Raw genomic sequence first — 17,462 nt, 5'->3', positions numbered from 1 at the left:
CATCTTTAAAAATGCCTTTTCAATCTTTAACTTTTGTCTGCTTGGTTGTCTAGCAACCAAGTGCCGAAAAGAAACTCCACCCAAAACAAAGTGAAACAATGCAGACACTTAGCTTCAGGAGTGCGTGTGTGTGTGTGTGTGTGTGTGTGTGTGTGTGTGTGTGTTAAGATTCTCAGGGAGCAAAGCTAGAAACTCGCTTTCAGACAATTAAAACAGAAAAAGTTCTGACTGTAGATAGCAGGAAAGGAAGTCAGGAGTGAGGAAAAAGCAACTCGAAAATGCGTAATGTGGGATGAGGGTATAGTTTCCACACACCGGGCTAAAGCAAGGTTTACACTCTTAAGTAATAAAAACAAACCATTAAGCTCGGCCCAGCACTGTCAGGAAGTATAAAACAGTTCTTGAAACTTTGCAGTGACTATACAACAGCTTTTCATAAACTCTGTTTCCTGATCTTCATTAAATGTTCACATCAAGTTGCCATGGGGCAATTAGCTTGCCTCCTGAAATCAATAAAAAATCAACAATTTGGAAATAGTTGTACAGTAAAATAGTTCAATAATTATTCTCTCATCGTCTTGTGGCCAAGCAGTTCCAGTGTAAATGCAGACCAGATGAGAGTCTGCTCCTCACGAGGGGAGCTTTCAGCAATGGGCAGTTTGCAAGGAAAGCTGCAGATCAAGACACACTGCAGCATGAATGTAGTCCTGGCATGACTTGGAGCGGGGCCCAGGGCTTGGGGCAAACACAGGCTGGAAGTGGCATTCAAGCCAGTGTCTGGCTGTCTGGCGTACTCTTTATGCACCTCAGAGAGACTCAGTCCAAAGTGTGGAGACCTAAAAGAAATGATAGACCCAACAGATACAAAATTAGGCACCCCACACTCAGCATTTGGACCCCAGACAGGAACAAACCAAGATTATCCCCCTGGGTTACGTATACCTGCAAGAGAAAAAATATGTGTATGTCTGTGTCGGTGTGTATGTATCTATATCTATGTATGTGTCAACATTATATATATATAAAGAGTGTATCTGAGATTAGGATTCATTCATTTCAGCATTACTTCCACAAATACTCCAAACTGAATTGCTTGCAAGAAACCTTCAAAGTGCTCCCCCCAAAAGTAAAATGAGTCTAGTAAACAGATGACCTCCTAAGACATCTTGCTACAAAAAAGGGGTCAAGACAAAGTTCCTTCTTTGCTGAGGGAACTTAATTCCTTTTGCTTTTTCTAGCCAGTCCATTCACTTCAGCACCTTGTTCGAAGCCAACCGCAGCATTACAAATTTCAGTATCCATTAAGTCAAATGTCAAATACCAGCTTTTGTATCACCCTCTAGGCTCAGTGGTGCTGTACAGTGAGCTGTCTTAGAACTTAAAAAAAAAAAAAATCAAGCATCATTTTTAGTATAAACAAGTGCTTCAAATGTATGACATCTATTTGCTGCCTTCAAAGGGAAAACTTTTAACTCAGATGCTTGGCACTAAGATCACACGGGATCAACTCCATGGACTGACTTAAGTGTTAAACTTTTTAAAAGTACGTTAAAGGCTTGCACCTGCTCCCCCATCCACATAGATGTACTGACACGTATTTGACTAAACTGACTACCTACATGCCCAAGCAAGCAAGCTGAGCAGATTTTACAAGATAAGTAACCAAGTGTTTTCATGTCTGAGGGTGGCTAGAACACAAAATTGCCAGTCATCTTGTGGGGAAAAGAATGCCTTTGAAAAAAATACATAGGGCATCATTTCAGATAAAATGTATCTAAATGCCTTCCTGTATATAGGTTTGGTTGTTTTGTTTTTCTTTTAAGTGCTGCTTCTTAATGAGGGGCCTAAACTTGGTCTGACTTTCTGCTGTTGTGACCGAGAATTCTTAGAACCTACACCTGGGAACATGATGGAAATGTAGAATCTCAGGCCCTATCCCAGATTCATGGAAACAAAACAGATGTAACATGATCCCAAAGGGTCTGTAGATGCATCAAGGCTGCATTCTCCTGGAAGTGATACTGGTGATTCCCATGCACAACAAAATCTAAGAAGTTTTATTTAGAGCATCATTTGTTAGGTAGAAGTTCACTTTGAAGTTTGCAGGGCAGGGAGATGGTCAGAAAATTCTGCCCTGGAGAATACCATAAGGGTATAATTTATCCCAGTGGGGTGGAGGAAAGAGGAAAAGCAATTTACTGAGTGAGGTAGACCTGCACTTATTCTCCATCTCACCTCACCCTACCTGCCCCCTGCAAAAAAAAAATAAAGCAGAAAAGGAACAGAATAGTTCCAGGGCAGTCCTACTTCTTTGTGATTGCCCATCTATGTCACACTTATTTCTACATTTAAATTGTTCTTCACTGCAAGGTTGTGCTCTTTTTGCTTTATTATAGATTGGGGGGCTGTAGCATCTAACATTCAGTGAATTGATATCTTAACATTAATGATTAACATTAATCATTAGCTTAACATGAGCTAAGAATAGAAATATACTATTTTAAAAAGTGCTTTGATTTGCACAAATGATTATTCCACCTCTGATAAAAAACTAAGGAAAAAATGTGGAACATTTAGATTATCCATAATTATGTAGCCTGTTATACAGACCAGACTGATAGATAATCTCTCCATTCTTCGCCTCTTGAGGTACAATATAAAGCAGCAGTTCGAGTAGAAATTATGAAAAACACGGAAGCATAGAGAAATCTGTAAACCACTCATCTTCTTCCTCCCCAATTTTGAAGGCAAAAAAATGAACAGAGCTATCTGGACCTGCCATACAAGTCAAAACCATGCCAGAGAAGCGGACACAGCCCAGACAAGCACAAAACCAGATGACACAACTTAATCAATTTTGAAAGGTGATCTCCCCAAATTCAGAAACTTACATTTTTTGAAAGCTAATTCTAAAAGGATTCAAAGGTTACTACAGAATAGAGACTGACAACTGAAAACATTCAGTGTCATGGGGTTAGTTATGACACTTCTTTTTTCTCAGAATGAAGAATGTGAGCCAAAATGTCTGTAGCAATGGAGAATATATGTAAGAATATTCTGTTTCTCTACTCAACTGCCAAGAGGGTCAGAGTCCTCAACTATTACAAAATCTCTGGAACTAAACTGAAAATACCATCATCTACCTATATGTAATACTTATCACATATATCTTTATATGTATATTTATATATTACATATATGTCTCTATATATTTACACATATATTTGTGTATATATTTATATGTATTTATACATTTGTATGTATATTCATACACATATATTTACATATATTACACATATATATGTCTATATATATTTACACATATATATTATGCAAGAGAACACACTTGAGAATCATTTTCACTAAGAAAATCAGAGCCAATTAAGCAGAGGTGTAAAAAGGAATGAAACTGCCAAATGTATGGAAATTTTTGGGCTATATACTTTTACACTGTCATATGGAATATTTGGAAATGACAGAACATGGATTAGTATTTTTTAAGATGTCAAGACTGTGCAGCCTGCCCCTCATGTCCACGGCAAGAGAAGAAGAAGAGTGTAAGGGACAGAGATGATCTTGCCTTCTGTTGCATGCAAGAGCAATAGGATAGGGATAAAAAGAAACTAAAAGATTTTAAAAGTGGAAGGAGTAAAAGATAACTTGTAGTAATTTTTCTAAAAAAATATGATCTACATAATCTCAAAACTTGTTGCTTCCCAGGTGGCTCAGTGGTAAAGAATTCACCTGCCAGTGAAGTAGACACAGATGATGTGGGTTCGATCCATGGGTTGAAAAGATCCCCTGAAGAAGGAAATGGCAACCCCTTCCAGTATCTTGCCTGGGAGATCCCATGAACAGAGGAGCCTGGTGGGCTGCAGTTCACGGGGTTGCAAAAGAGTAGGACATGACTTAGCGGCTAAACAACAACAAAAACACTACTTTTCTTTAAAAAAAAAAAATCTGCCTACATAATCTCAAAACACAGGGTCAAACCTATCATACCCAAACATAATCCAAAATGTAACATGCTCATCACAGGTTAATTCCTGGGAAGAATCTGATGATGACAGTGTTCCTTTACTAACATACTCTTTTGTTTGGCCAATTCCAAGGCAGGGCTAGGAAAGGAAATTAGAACAAGACCTGACCAATCACAGTAGGACAAGAGGTGACAAAGTCCTAGAAAATTGACCTTAAAATACTTCAAGTAAAATTATGGGGTGTTGTGGGACCCTTGGCCATATAAGCATACCCACCCAACCCTTCCTTGGGTCTAATTTCAACCCAGAACACAGAAGCCCTGTCCCTTGTAACTGTTCATTCTGAGTGGCCTAATTTGACTTCATTCTGCTTGGGCTTCAGTCCAGTTGGCAGATGACCCTGTAGAAGCTGATCTTAGACACTTTCCCTTTCTAATTTTTTGGCACCATTGCCTCAGTTGCATGGAATATCATCTCTGAAACTTTATCTTGGGTTCCCCAGGTTTTGTCTATTTTATAGCTTTGGTTTTCTCTTAAATAATCCTGCTCCAAAGAAGTGTATGTGCAATACTAAAGCACCGATCAATTCCTAAGAATTAGCCAATGACTTGCTTGCAAATTTCCAACAGCTCCTTTCCTTCTTCCTACCTCCCTCCAAAATGAGTAGCCTCAGAAGCAAAAGTGTAAGCAAATGTAAGGTAACTTTGTGAACACTGTACAAATGCACCATTTTTTCTTGCAAGTTGGTCTTTATAGAATGAAATGAAAGAACTTTGATATTTATTATCTGAAATAGGTTTAACATTTGGAGAAATGTGTTTAAACACATAACCTTAGAAAGAAAAACAAGCTGATAGAACAGAGAACTGGGATAGGCAGAAAACAATTTTGCTGTGTGGGGGGCAAAGTTAGAAAATTGAGTCCTTCTGAGCATAAAGAGCTCCCGGTGAGGTAAAAGTGAAATACAAATTGATTTCCAACTCTTCATGAGGGCCACTAGATATCAATTTTAAATATACATGATCACGATATCAATAATGAAGAAATCTTATATTTTATTTAATACTTTGGCCAGTCCAGCTCCTTTGAAGGGGTCACTAGTTTAGGAAAGAACAACAAACCATCATTCACTTTCCTGCAGGTTCATCGTTTTCCTAATTATTTCTATTGGTCTTGCTTTACTCTTTCTGCAAATTAAGGGTTAGGGGAAGGGTTTCTATATTAGATCAGTAATGTCTGGTTCTTATCCAAATATTCCACCTAATAAGGATGTAAATTCTCACGGACTGGACAACCACTCTGCAACATTCCTGAGAACTGAATAATATAATAATCTTGAAAGTCAGCAGAGTGGATTATCCACTTTTTTTTTTTTCCTGGACTTGAACTTGTGACCTTAACAGTAGCACTGCAAAAAAAAAAGCAAATGTGCTAAGCACTTTGCCAGAGTAACCTTCCATGTAGACTTTTCATCTTAAATACACACAACTGAAAACAACTACAATTTTTGGAAAATTATGTACAAACCCAATACTTCCTTTGATTACATATAAATACAAATTAGCTATTTTTCCTAAAAAGTGGTTATAATAGTAAATAAATACAAAATAAATCTGACCATTATACTTCATGTGCTGGGGGCTGAACCCATATAAAATGTACAACTAAATACATTTTAAAATCTTTAAGGAATAATTCTCTGATTAAAATATTTGTTTTCCCAACTTCTTTTCGTAGATATAAATATATTTTCAAAATAGCTGTTTTTTTTTTTTTTTCCTCCATTCCATTCCATAAATAAAGTCTTCATTGGGAAATATTAAAGTGTCAACTTGATTTTTTTTTTTTTGCTGTTTTTCTAAAATATATATATATATATATATATATATTTATTTTATTTTGCTGTGCTAACGACACCCACAACCCTCGACAACCATGTCCTGGTAGTTCTTTAACACCACCTTCTCGTTCTCATCAAGGTAGAGCATGGAGATGGCGCTGAGCTCTGTTGGGACACAGCAGGCCTTGGGAATCTTAGAGTTAACGGAGTTGACCAGAGTTTGGACAATGGCATGATTCGTGGAGTTCAGGTGATCGGCCAGGGGAAAAGGGCACTCCCCGTGGCAGTAAAAGGCATGATACCCCGGCGGGGCAACGATCCAGTCATTCCACCCCACATCACTGAAGTCCACATATAAAGGGTGTCTCTTACAGCTGGACTTGAGGCGTTTCCGCTGTTTATGTTTTGCTTGCCGCTTTTCTCTTCTGTGGAGAGGGTGTCCTTTCCCATCGTGGCCAAAAGTGACAAGCAAGGGCCTTATCTGTGACCAGCTGTGCTCATCCTGGTGCAAAGACCTGCTAATCCGCACATGCCTCTTGGAGGCCCCATAGCTGTCCTCTGGGTGGGCTACCTCCACCACGAACCCGTGGTTGGTGAGCCCCTGGGCGGTCCACCTCATCACGGCGGGGGTGACATCGAAGCTCTCCCACCTACTGGCATTCTGAGTCACCAACCTGGTGTCCAAAAGTCTGGTCACAGGGAACTTGGAGTTAGCTGTGGCAGGTTTTATAATTTCATAAATATTAATTCGGTGATGGAAACTGCTATTGTTTTCCAAAGCTTCGGGCATATGTTTCCGAAAGACCTGAAGTTCTGCTGAGGTGATAAACTCCTCAGTGGGGATAGAAGTTAAATTAAAGAAGAATCGCCGGGTTGTTTTCCCACTCATTTCCGGCAGTTCTTCCAAAGATTCTAATTTGATATGGAAAAGTGGAAAAAAAGAAAAATTGTTCAGTAAGGCAAGTAAGACAGTCTGATTGTATATAAGGATTTATAAACATCACTGCAGGGTTTGATTCAACCCATGTAAAGTCTGCAACCAGAAAATTACAATTTCCCCTTTAGATAAAGAAACTATCCTCCCTTTTCCATATATTTATGTCAATATACACACCATGAAACAAAATTTCACAATTTATTGTCATTTTTTTAAAAAAATCTAATATGTGAATACTGCTTCCAGGTGGCTATAATAATGGGGGGAATGGTGAAGCATTTCTTTGGAATTCACAGACTTTAGGGCAAAAAAAAAAAAAGTCAGCACTGTAGTTAGTAGAGGCCTAATGAGTGAGGATTTGAGGAAATTATTGCATTTCTTAAAAAGAAAAAGGCTTTAATGTCAATCCCTTAAGCGGTATTCTAAAACATTACTCTGCAATTTAGATGATTTACAAATCTCGATATACAGATTTCAGTTTCCTAATTAAAGACTCTGAAACTCAACATCAACGATGACATTTTGCAAAGTACACCCTACTATTTTACTCAAAAGTCCAGAAACAAAGGCATTTACAAGGGATCTGCTTCTTTGGAAACGTAAGGGTAGAACTAGGACACTATTGTAATTAAGGCTGGACAATTTCAAGAGAAGTTAACTTGCCAACTTTGTCTGTTCTCTCACCTCCTTATGACCTCAAAAATAAAAATCTCATTTCAGATGCTTTTGGGGAAAAAATAATTCTCTTCTATTTATAATTCCTTTATCTTAAAAACAAACAAAATATATATACACACCCAATAATAGGCTACAGGATATAGACAAACCCCCTGCTAAATTTATGAAAATCTACAGAAATGCCATTATGATATTCATGATGTAAGAGATAATCTAAGTACAGAATAATCATTTTGTATCTATTATCATTATTTATTTTAAAATAGTCATTTAAGTGGGCTATATGTAGAAAATTCTTCCTGATTTAAAATCTTAGAATTTCAATTTTAAGTACTGCTTTTTGAACAAACAATGTAACATAGCACCTTGAATGTTTAGTCTGCATTTCATAAAAAGTACCCATTATTATTAAATTAATAGTGAAAGCACTGGAATTTTGAGATATTTGGGTTTACTTTCATCTAGCTTTACCACATCCTGTCATTTCACTGTCAACAAATTTTACCTGCTTCATTCAGGATCCAACCTGAGTGCCAGCAAAATCAATTTAGCCACAGTTTCACGTCATCACCATAAGAGGAAATCATTTTTCATTAATTTTATGGTTGTTATTTCTCCTAAACCAAATAGCTATTCATTGTTCACAAAATCTAGATATCTTAGCAAAGGATAATCAGATCCTTCACTCAAAGGTTCTACGTTATAAACCTTCATAAACCTTCATCATCAAAGCAACAGTCATTACTGCAAGCTAAGGTCAACAGGGGAGGTTTACACTAAATTATGGAGGAATGCTTTAATGGGATGCTTGGAAACTTTAACCTTCATGCAAATCACCTAGGACACCTTAACTCTTCATATGTAGATTCTGATTCTACTGGTGAGTCTAGGGTGGGGCCTGAGATTCAGTATTTCCAGCAGCTCCCAGGTGAGGGAATGCTGGAAGCTGGGGAATTGCCCTTTGAACCTAAAGGTTTTAAAGAATGCTTTTCATGTTCAAGTATAATTGCCAGAAACAAAGTGCCTTTTTTGTTAAATAATATAAAGATGAACAGAAGAACCATTAGTGTCGGCCAAGGAGTAAGAGTTGAAGACAGGGATGAGTAGATCTAAAGCTCCTTTCCTTAGACACGGACTAACCCACACCAAAGGGCTACCTTTGGGAGAGCTCTAAACTCTGCTGCCTGGCTAATGGTACTTCAGACCAGGCACTATTTTAAAATAACCCTCCCACCAATCAACCTGAGCCCTCCTTCAATATCAAGGATTGTGTTTACCCCCTGCAATTCAGGAGCCCTCCGATGTTTCCACTTTCAGCAGAGAAGCTACCAGAGAAAACAGGAGTGATGTAAAAATCAGCAGCGTCCTCCAGACACAATGACCCAAAGCCAGACCTGGCCCCAAGCAACTGACTTCGCTGATCTCAGAACACATATTAGTTTCTTGCTCTTCTTAAAGAGGGGAAGGAAAGTCACCTTATCTGGGGCCTTTGTGGAACAGCTGTATTGACAAACAAGCCCAGAGAAATATCACACACAGCCAGGAAGAAGATGAACAATCTCTCAGGTAAGCATGAGAAACGAGTAAAGGAAGCAAGGAGGATGGGTATAAAAGAGGCATTAAATAGAACAATAATGAATGTATGCTCAGTCATATCCAACTCTTCGCATCCCCATGAACTGTAGTCCACCAAGCTCCTCTGACCATGGGATTCCCCAGCTGAGAATACTGGAGTGGACTGCCATTTCCTCCTCCAGGGGGACCTTTCCAATCAAGGGATCCAACTGGTGTCTCCTGCATTGGCAGGCAGATTCTTTACCTTGAGCCACCTGAGAAGCCCAAATAGAACAACAACCCTCCAAAAGACCAATGTATTACTGAATTATATAAAACTCCCACAATTCAACTGGATATAGCCTATTAAAAGGCAATATCAGGTGCTGCAAAATCTCATTGGAGGTATTAATAAGTGGCAAAAGAAGGCTCACTTAGCAAAGGAAAAAACTTACACTATTAAATATTAACTAGTAATGTGAAGATCTTTCTCCAATTTTGTAGCTTCATGTCAGGCAACCTAAGCCCTACTGGACCACCATCCCTTCTTAATTCAAAGGCCTCTACAACAAGACCCCTGATTGCAGACTCTGGTCACAGAGATACATCAGAAGGTCACAGGAATCCCCAAACCCAGGAAAACTGACCAAAGTTAGGGTACCCTCTCCTTTGATCTGCAAGGGAACATGAATTTTTTCTAGAAGGTAGAAAAAAATCTGAACTTTTTGAAATGAAGTAAAGAAGTTACAAATCACATCAAGCCTGGGGATTCTGAAAATAATGGGGCACTTACCTAAGTAGGTAATGTACATTTCTCTGAGGTATATGTAAATAATCTTTATTGAATAAGCTGCACTTGCCAAGGGATCTGAGGATTCCAGACTATTTTAGATGTGGGTCCCTGAACTTCTAAGTTCTTAATCAAATAAATGGAGCTATGGCTGCAAAAATGTGGCAACATAAGGAAAAATAAGGTAAAAAAGACATTCAACCTCTCTCCCAAAAGCAAAGTTCTAACTTAATCATCTACACTGTCAATTATTCATCTATATCAAAATAATCCAAAGATAAGGCTGAATTCCCACAGCTAGCCTGGGCTCAATTTGACTTCCTCTTCCCTAGACCAGGGAATTACCAGGGTAATATCAATTACTTTATGACAGATCAATTAGAGAGAAACTGTTACTAACTCCATTTTGGAAATGAAATAAGTGGAACTCAGAGAGGTTATGTGACTTTCCTAAGGTCACAGTGCATAGCTATGCAGTTGAGCCTACTGCAGGCCCCAGGTTTCTGGCCACTAGATGGCACCATCTAACATGGGGGAGGAGTCAAAAACTCAAGCAAAAGTCAAAATCAACAGAGGCAGATTTATATTTAATACAAATATATCTGCAGGGTGAGTTCTGTCCCAGTTAAAGGAATAGAAAATGATGGAGGAAGCAGACAGGACTAAATAAGCAGAAAAGTAAACTGGCAGGCACTGGGACATGCAGATCTTGTTTGGAACCACTGATATTCTGTGGCTATCTTTTTCTCCTACAGTATGATAAGTTTTAGCAAAAAGTGAGTTGTCATTACATTTTGAGAATTTTGCAACAATCTTTGAATAAAAAATGTTCGTTAAGAAAACAACAATGAAAACCTGCAAATGTTCTAGCTAGTCAGTAAGGTTGGAAAGTATTACCCTGAAATAAAATGAAAGTAGTGGAGAATAAAAAATAATCATGTCCAAAATGTAAAATAATGATTAGAGAATACACACACACACACACATATATATATATATACACACATATAGAGAGAGAGAGAGAGGGAGGGAGGGAGGGAGAAAATTAATGCATCAAGGAGAAAAAAAAGATTAAATACAAAAGGTTCAAATGAATCAGTTAAAAATTAAAGACAACAAAGGAGATGGCAGCTAAAAGAGAGAACATGGTCACATTCACTAACTCTGATTTGGCCTCTGCACACCCTTAACTCCAACACCTGTGGAATGATCCAGGGTCCTCTTATTATAAGTTGCCTACCAGGTGAAAGATACAAAAGGCCAAGTCTTTAAAAATAAGACAAAATAGCTCAGTGAGGAGGGATCAACAGGGAACAGAGAGGAGCCACTAAAAAAGAAGCAGCATGTAAAACATTAGTACAAGAACTCTCTGGGCACCAAAGGCTCCATCTATGAGCGTTTCCCAACAGAATGCCTGTTCCACAGAAGGGGGGCGCGGCTTTCCTGTTCACGCTGAAATACCTGGGGACACCTAGGAAGCATCCCCAGGTGAACACTGGTTTGGTGAGTATATGTGTCCAAATCCTTTGGTTGCACGGGGAATCTGTGTTCAAATTGGGAGTCAGTGTTTAATTGGGAATCCCAGTGTTGTACTGGGAATCAGTGTTCCTTCACAGGGCAGTAGTTGTTTCCTGAATTTTCCTTTTAATTGGGTATTTTCATGAAAATTACATTTGTAGAAAAAAGGTTAATGTTTAATTCAAAGCTTTAGCCATAGGGGCAAATAATTCAGTTATTTCAGGCAAAAAGAGAACTGTGTCCTTCAGAGTCTGGAGAGCAAGCATGTGGTCCTTCCATATTTCCAATCTGACAGGAAAGAATAAAGATTTTTTTGCAGGGCCAAAGAAGTCAACCAGTTTCAATATGCTTTTAGCTATAAGCAAAGCACAGAACATTTTCCAGTTAAAAGAAGTGATTTTTTATCCTCAGTGGCAGTTCTGAAAGGCCTATGAGGCTGAAGTACTTTTTAACAACTTTGAAAGAAGAAAATGTTTTGCAGTACTTGGGCTCTCCCAAATAAAAGCCACTGTAGAAAGTACTAGAGAAAGTTTAATAGGAGAAATGACAACTGATCATTTCTGTGACTGAGCACCTACGATGTGGATCCATTATCTTCTCACACTGGCTGAAAGAAGGCCACCATGATATTTCTTGTCTTGTATTTCACCAAATCACCTAGATCCTGCCCACAAATAAAACCAACAGGTAATTCTTGTAATCAGATCCTTTGATCCTTTAATAAATAAACACCTATGAAGACTCTAGGAACCAAATTCTACTCTTAAACCCTAAGCCTTAATCACATGATTTATTAAAAGATTTTTTAGTGTCATGCATGGATGTTTTATAAACAAGAATATTTACAAAAGCCAAATTCTGGGCTATATAAAAATGAACTGGTCTTCAAAAGAAGGGCAACTTGTAGCATACTGATTATATGCTAGTCATAACAAGAAAAGAAATGGGTTTGTTGAAATTTGGGGCAAACATTACATAGCTTTTTCCTATCATCTAATTGCATTAAAATCTGAAGTTATTACAAATTGATTTTAAGCAAGTTGGTAACTTCTGTACTATTTGGCACATAACACTTAACATGTTTAAAGACATACATTCTGACTTATAAGCTCAAGTATGCTATTTAAGTTAAAATAACGCACTATATTAAGTTTGTCTGTTTAGATTTGGTCAAGGCACTTCAAGAGGAAGGAGAAATATGGAGACTTCACTGATGGGATCATCATGCAATTGAGTATTTTTAGGTGTCAAATGTTTTAAATGATCTATCTTCCTTTTAAGTTCCAAGAGACACGCAGTACCTTCTTGGCCTTAAAAATAAAGAATGATGTCCTTGCTATATCTCCAGGAGAGGTAGCCAAAATAGCAATTTGTATTACTTTTCTATCCAGAAAAACAAATCTAATCAGCATCAGTTGGGAATGGTGAGCTGGATCTATAATCACTCCAAGGTGGTGATGATAGAATGTACATGAACAAAAACATTTCTACATGACAACAGACAACTTGTGCTTTCAGTAGATGAAACCTGAAGGAGTAATATGAGATCTTTCTTCCTTCCAAGCCTAATTTCTGCTAGCAGAGAGCACCTCACTTAGAAATGTGCTGAAAAATGAACTGATTATCAATTCAATGTCCCCTTCATGAGGTATAGCTGCCTTGATGAAGTAATGTGGCCTGCCTTTACAACCCCTTCCCACTATCAACTGCTGTTCTCACAGTGTAAGTCTTCCACACAGGGAGAAAATGCCTGCCTGTGACTCTACTGATTTGCTTATATCAGAGCACAGATTTCCATTTGAAACCGACCACCTCGGCAGGGCAAGGTAAGAAAAAGGGAACTATATCCTAGTTCTCCAATATTCTACAAGTGGCTGCTCTGTGATATACAACTTTGGATCCTCCTCTAGAACTTGAAGGAACCTGGGCTCTGTTTAGAATGTGTTAAGCCAAAGGAGTATTTAAAAGTGCAAAAAAAGAATTGCAGTGGAACGTATTTTTGAGTAATTGCCCTAAGAACTTGGGTACAACAGATCTCAAAAGTTGCTCTAAGACATTTCAAATCCACTAAATGCCTTTCTGATGAAACAAGCAGAAATACCCTACCTTAGAAAAACCACATCCATATCATAAAAGAAAAAAAAAAAATTCACATTTCAATGTACTAAAAGGAAAACAAGCAGCTAGCTGCTGCAAAAGCTTTCATCTGAAGGCTAGCCTTGTCTCTGTTAGGAAGTTCATCTCAGATTTAAGCAGAAGACAAGAAAGTCATTGTGGAAACAGTAAGATTGATTGGGGAATTGATCTCCCACGAGGATTAGATAGGGATTTGAAATCTTCCAAACCAGGCCCAGATCTACTGTAAATTAGAAAGACTTTGGGGCCCTGGGCTTTGATTTTTCAATACTATCTCTGAAAATTCTGCCCGTGGCGCTGTCATGCCTGAAACCCTGGCTTAAGCAAGAGAAGCAGATTTATAGAGCAAAGGCTTCCAAACAGACATGGAGAGATCCCAATCAGCCCCCCTCCTTCTCATTCTTCTCCTAAGGAATTCTTACACGTTTCGCAGTCTAGGGGCATGCCTTTTGCCCTCATCTTCCCCATCATTTGATTTCTCTCCAGTTCCTGGAGGAGGAGTCACTCTTCTGGCTCCAAGCCAGGAAAAGAGTGCCGATTTACCGAAAGGGAATCCCTGGGTCTCCCGCCACACAGGCAGTGCGTGAAAGCCAGGTTCGGAAAGGTTCTTACAAACAGGGAAACGTCTGCAGCGCCCGGGCCAAGGTGCTCTGCCAGGGATGCCAGCAGTCTGCCCACGGCGGGGCGCTTTGCCGGACGACTCCCCGCCCCCGTCTCCGCCCCCAAGCTCCGGCCCCGCGCCTCACCTTCGTGGTGGAAGCTGCGCACGGTGTTGGCGAGGCTGGCTGCCCTCTCCAGCCGGTGGTCCGGGGCGGGCGCCCCGGGCTGGCCCGAGTGCAGGCGGTACAAGTCCAGCATGTAGGGGGGCACCACGGCGTCCCTGCTGGGGGTGGGTCTCTGCTTCAGGCCGAACATGCTGAGCAGCCGCAACTCGAACTCGCTCAGGACGTCGTCCGAAGGCTGGGATGAGGAGCGGCCAGCAGACGCCGCGAACTTCCTCCGGCCCAGCTCGGGAATGAGGCCGGCCGCGCCGCCCAGGAGGACCTGGGGAAGCAGCAACGCTAGAAGACAGCGGGTCCCGGCCACCATGGTCGACCTGCGGACAGGGCCGACATTAGTCACGGAGTTTCCCGCCCAGTCCTCACCCCTTCCGCCCCCGCGGGCTCCCGCTTCGTCCATTTGCCGCCTCCTCCAGGGTGCCCACCTGGCTGACAGCACTCGCGGGGATACTGCAGAGGAGCTGAAGCTCAAACGTTTGGGAGAACGGAAGAATACCTAGTTCCTGCGCCAGATGGCTTTTTCCCGCTCCCATCCCATTCTCAACCCGTCAAGATTGGCCCCCCACCCCACCCCGCGTCAGTGACTGTCACTTTTTTTTTTCTTTCTGTGACACTCACGCTGACAGCTGTATAGGGAAGCTGGGAAAACCACCGCTTAGTCTCACATTTCTCCGTCCCCTAACCCAACCCAAACACACAGCGCTCACTTGCATATAAACACACACAAATGGTGCATGTGACTGCCTTACAGGCACTATATAGAACTTCCCGATACACACAGGGTCTGTAACTTCCAGAGCGAATAAACTCAAGGACACAACTTCCGAAATCACTCGCAACCTATGACCCGAACCTAACCTCAGAAGTGTCAGGGCAGGCCACTCCATTCCCCACCCCCCTCGCCCCCTCCTATGCAGTAAATATACACAGGTATCTTCCTATTAGGTAGATGGCTAATATCTATTAATTCACGTGTCAGTTCAAGGTGGCACGAAATAACTGCCCCCCTTGCATTCATGGTAAAAAAAAAAAAAACAGGGAGAATCCCAACGTATAATATTTTCCTAAATGGGACGCGGCTCTGAGTAGAGAGAGCAGTTCTCCGGGAGAAACTTGAAATTAAAACGGATCGCCACGGCAGGACGTACAGGTTGGCAGCTAACGGGTGAAGTCCACGGGCCACCCTCTAGAAGGGACTTCTTTAACTTAAAAAAAAAAAAAAAAAAAATCATCCAAGTGTTAACAGCCCTAATAAAATCCCGAAGAAGGAGAGGGAGGAGGGGCGGAAGAGTGCTAGCCAGGAGAGCAAAGCCTAAGGTCGCCAGGGGCGGTAGGATGTGGGTATCCCCTCAGCGGCTCGGCTGCACGTGGACCTCTTCTGTTTACGTCCCGCCAGGCCTGGCCCCGGGAGGGGCTCAGCTGCTGTGGCTGCCGGAGACCCGCGCCCACCCCCAGCCCCGGCCCCGGCCCACGTTGTCACCTTTAGGAGACCGCAGACTGTCTAAGAAGCACGCGGGGACACGTCCATTGAAAGAGCCTCCACATGGAAAAAGCTCTGGCTGAAGGACCTGGCGCGGGGACCGGGTTCCTTTCCTTCTCCTCTTCCTTCTCCCGGGTGCCGGCCAGGCAGTCCCTCCCAGCACGCAGGGAACGGCGTCTCGGGTCGGGCCCGGCGGAGAAGTGGCAGGGGCGGCGGGGTTCGCAGGCGGTGAGGCTGGTCCGCTGGGGCAGAGGCACCCGGGCGAAGTGGAGAGCGCAAGTTATTCTCCCTGCAAGTTCAAGAAGTCTCCAGCCAAGTGCTGACACACAACAACAGCGGGCAGGGGGAGGAGTGCAGAGCAGGGAAGGGAAGGGAGAAAGGAAAAGCTGGTGCTGTCGTCGTCCTTAGGAACCAGCGCCCGCGGGACGCGTGGCCCCGCGCGGGGCCGGCTCCGGGACTCTGGGGGCGAGGGTCGGGCGCTCGGCGCTAGCTCCGCCACGGCCCATGGCTTGGGCCAGCCATCCTGGGCGACGCCGGGTCCGGGGAAGGGCGCAGCGGCGATCTCCGTGCCGGGCGAGTTGCCCCCCCGCATCACTCTGCCTTCCTCCAGCGCACCCCCATTAGCGCTAGCCAGTTGAAACCACCGCGGCTCCGGCGCTCCGGCGTCCTCGGGCACATTCTCCGGCGAGTCGAGCCGAGTATCGGGCCGCCGAGGCGGGTGGCCGCACTCTTCCCTCGGTCTCCTCGCCCCCAGGCCAAGCCACTGCACCCTTTGTGGCCAGCCTGGGGTCCTATCACACCTCGGTGGGCGCGTTCCAGGTCCCCGAACTCCGGTGGGAGGTGATCGGCATCGCGGCGCTCGGGCTCAGCGCGCCGGTCTTCGGCTCCGGCGCGGCCCGGTCAGCCGAGGCCACGGCGCAGCGGCGCGCACTGCCGGGCGCTCTAACCAGAGCGGGGTCTGCGGGCGCGGGTGCCTCTGAGTCCCCAGTAATCCGCGAGGCGCTCGCCCCGAGGTAGTTCGGTGGGCGGCGGAGCCTACGGCGGCTGATGTCTGGCGGCAGCTGCCAATCCCGGGTAGGGTGTGGGAAGCAGAGCGGCGGGCGCAGCGCGAGCCGGGCGCAGCGCGGCGCGGCGGGGCGAGGACTCTGGCGGCGACGGCGGCGGTGGCGGCGCCGTGGCGCGGCGCTCGCGGCTTTTAAAGGGGACGCCGCCTGCCGTCTCCCTCCCGGCCCAGGCCGAACACCCTCCCCCTCGGTGGCGCGGCTCGCCGGGGATCCCCGAGCGGGCGGGAGCAGTGTGCAGGGGTGTGGACGGCTAGCCGGGGCAGCCGGGGCAGCCGCGGTGGGGTGGGGCCGAGGGCGGGGACCCGCGGCCGCCGGGGGGGCGCTCGTGCCTCCAGCCCCTGCCCTCAAAGCGGAGATCCGTCGGAGCGCCTGGCCCTGGCTGGGACTCCCAGGACGAAATTCCGACGAATGCCAGGTCGGGCCTTATTTCCCCTCCTGGCCCGTTATTTAGCTTTCAGTTTGAAGATACTCCGTAATAGACGATTAAAGAAGAACTCAACCAAGTTACAAAGCATCTTGGCATAGGCGTGGGGTACACTCTTCTGTGTTTACCCGAGGTGAGAGGAAAATTAAAAGAAAACTAGAGATTGGATTTACGTGTAACTTAAACTTTAACACTGAGAGACATATGCATTTACATATGTAAATTTATTTATATAAATGCGCTCTTTTATTCCAATAAATGTATGTTTAATACACAAATACA

General features: G+C 43.2%; 1 protein-coding gene across 3 annotated transcripts; it reads right to left on the bottom strand.

Annotated features, from left to right (window-relative positions):
- Positions 1–5,011: 5,011 nt before the first annotated feature.
- Positions 5,012–15,963, bottom strand: BMP2 (bone morphogenetic protein 2). 3 transcript variants are annotated; one of them, XM_061126664.1, is made up of 4 exons: positions 15,693–15,963; positions 15,361–15,417; positions 14,180–14,529; positions 5,012–6,732 (listed from the first exon to the last, which is right to left on the bottom strand). In XM_061126664.1, the coding sequence occupies exons 3-4, from the start codon at positions 14,520–14,522 to the stop codon at positions 5,888–5,890; spliced, it is 1,188 nt and encodes a 395-aa protein (XP_060982647.1). In that variant the 5' UTR covers positions 14,523–14,529; positions 15,361–15,417; positions 15,693–15,963; the 3' UTR covers positions 5,012–5,887. The 3 variants fall into 3 exon arrangements, with proteins under 3 accessions (XP_060982647.1, XP_060982646.1, XP_060982648.1); XM_061126663.1 differs by lacking the exon at positions 15,361–15,417; XM_061126665.1 differs by lacking the exons at positions 15,361–15,417; positions 15,693–15,963 and adding an exon at positions 14,638–14,765.
- Positions 15,964–17,462: the final 1,499 nt, after the last annotated feature.

Source organism: Dama dama, chromosome 23 (assembly GCF_033118175.1).
Source record: "Dama dama isolate Ldn47 chromosome 23, ASM3311817v1, whole genome shotgun sequence".
NCBI classification, from domain to species: domain Eukaryota; kingdom Metazoa; phylum Chordata; class Mammalia; order Artiodactyla; family Cervidae; genus Dama; species Dama dama.
This window is presented reverse-complemented; position numbering and strand designations above follow the sequence as displayed.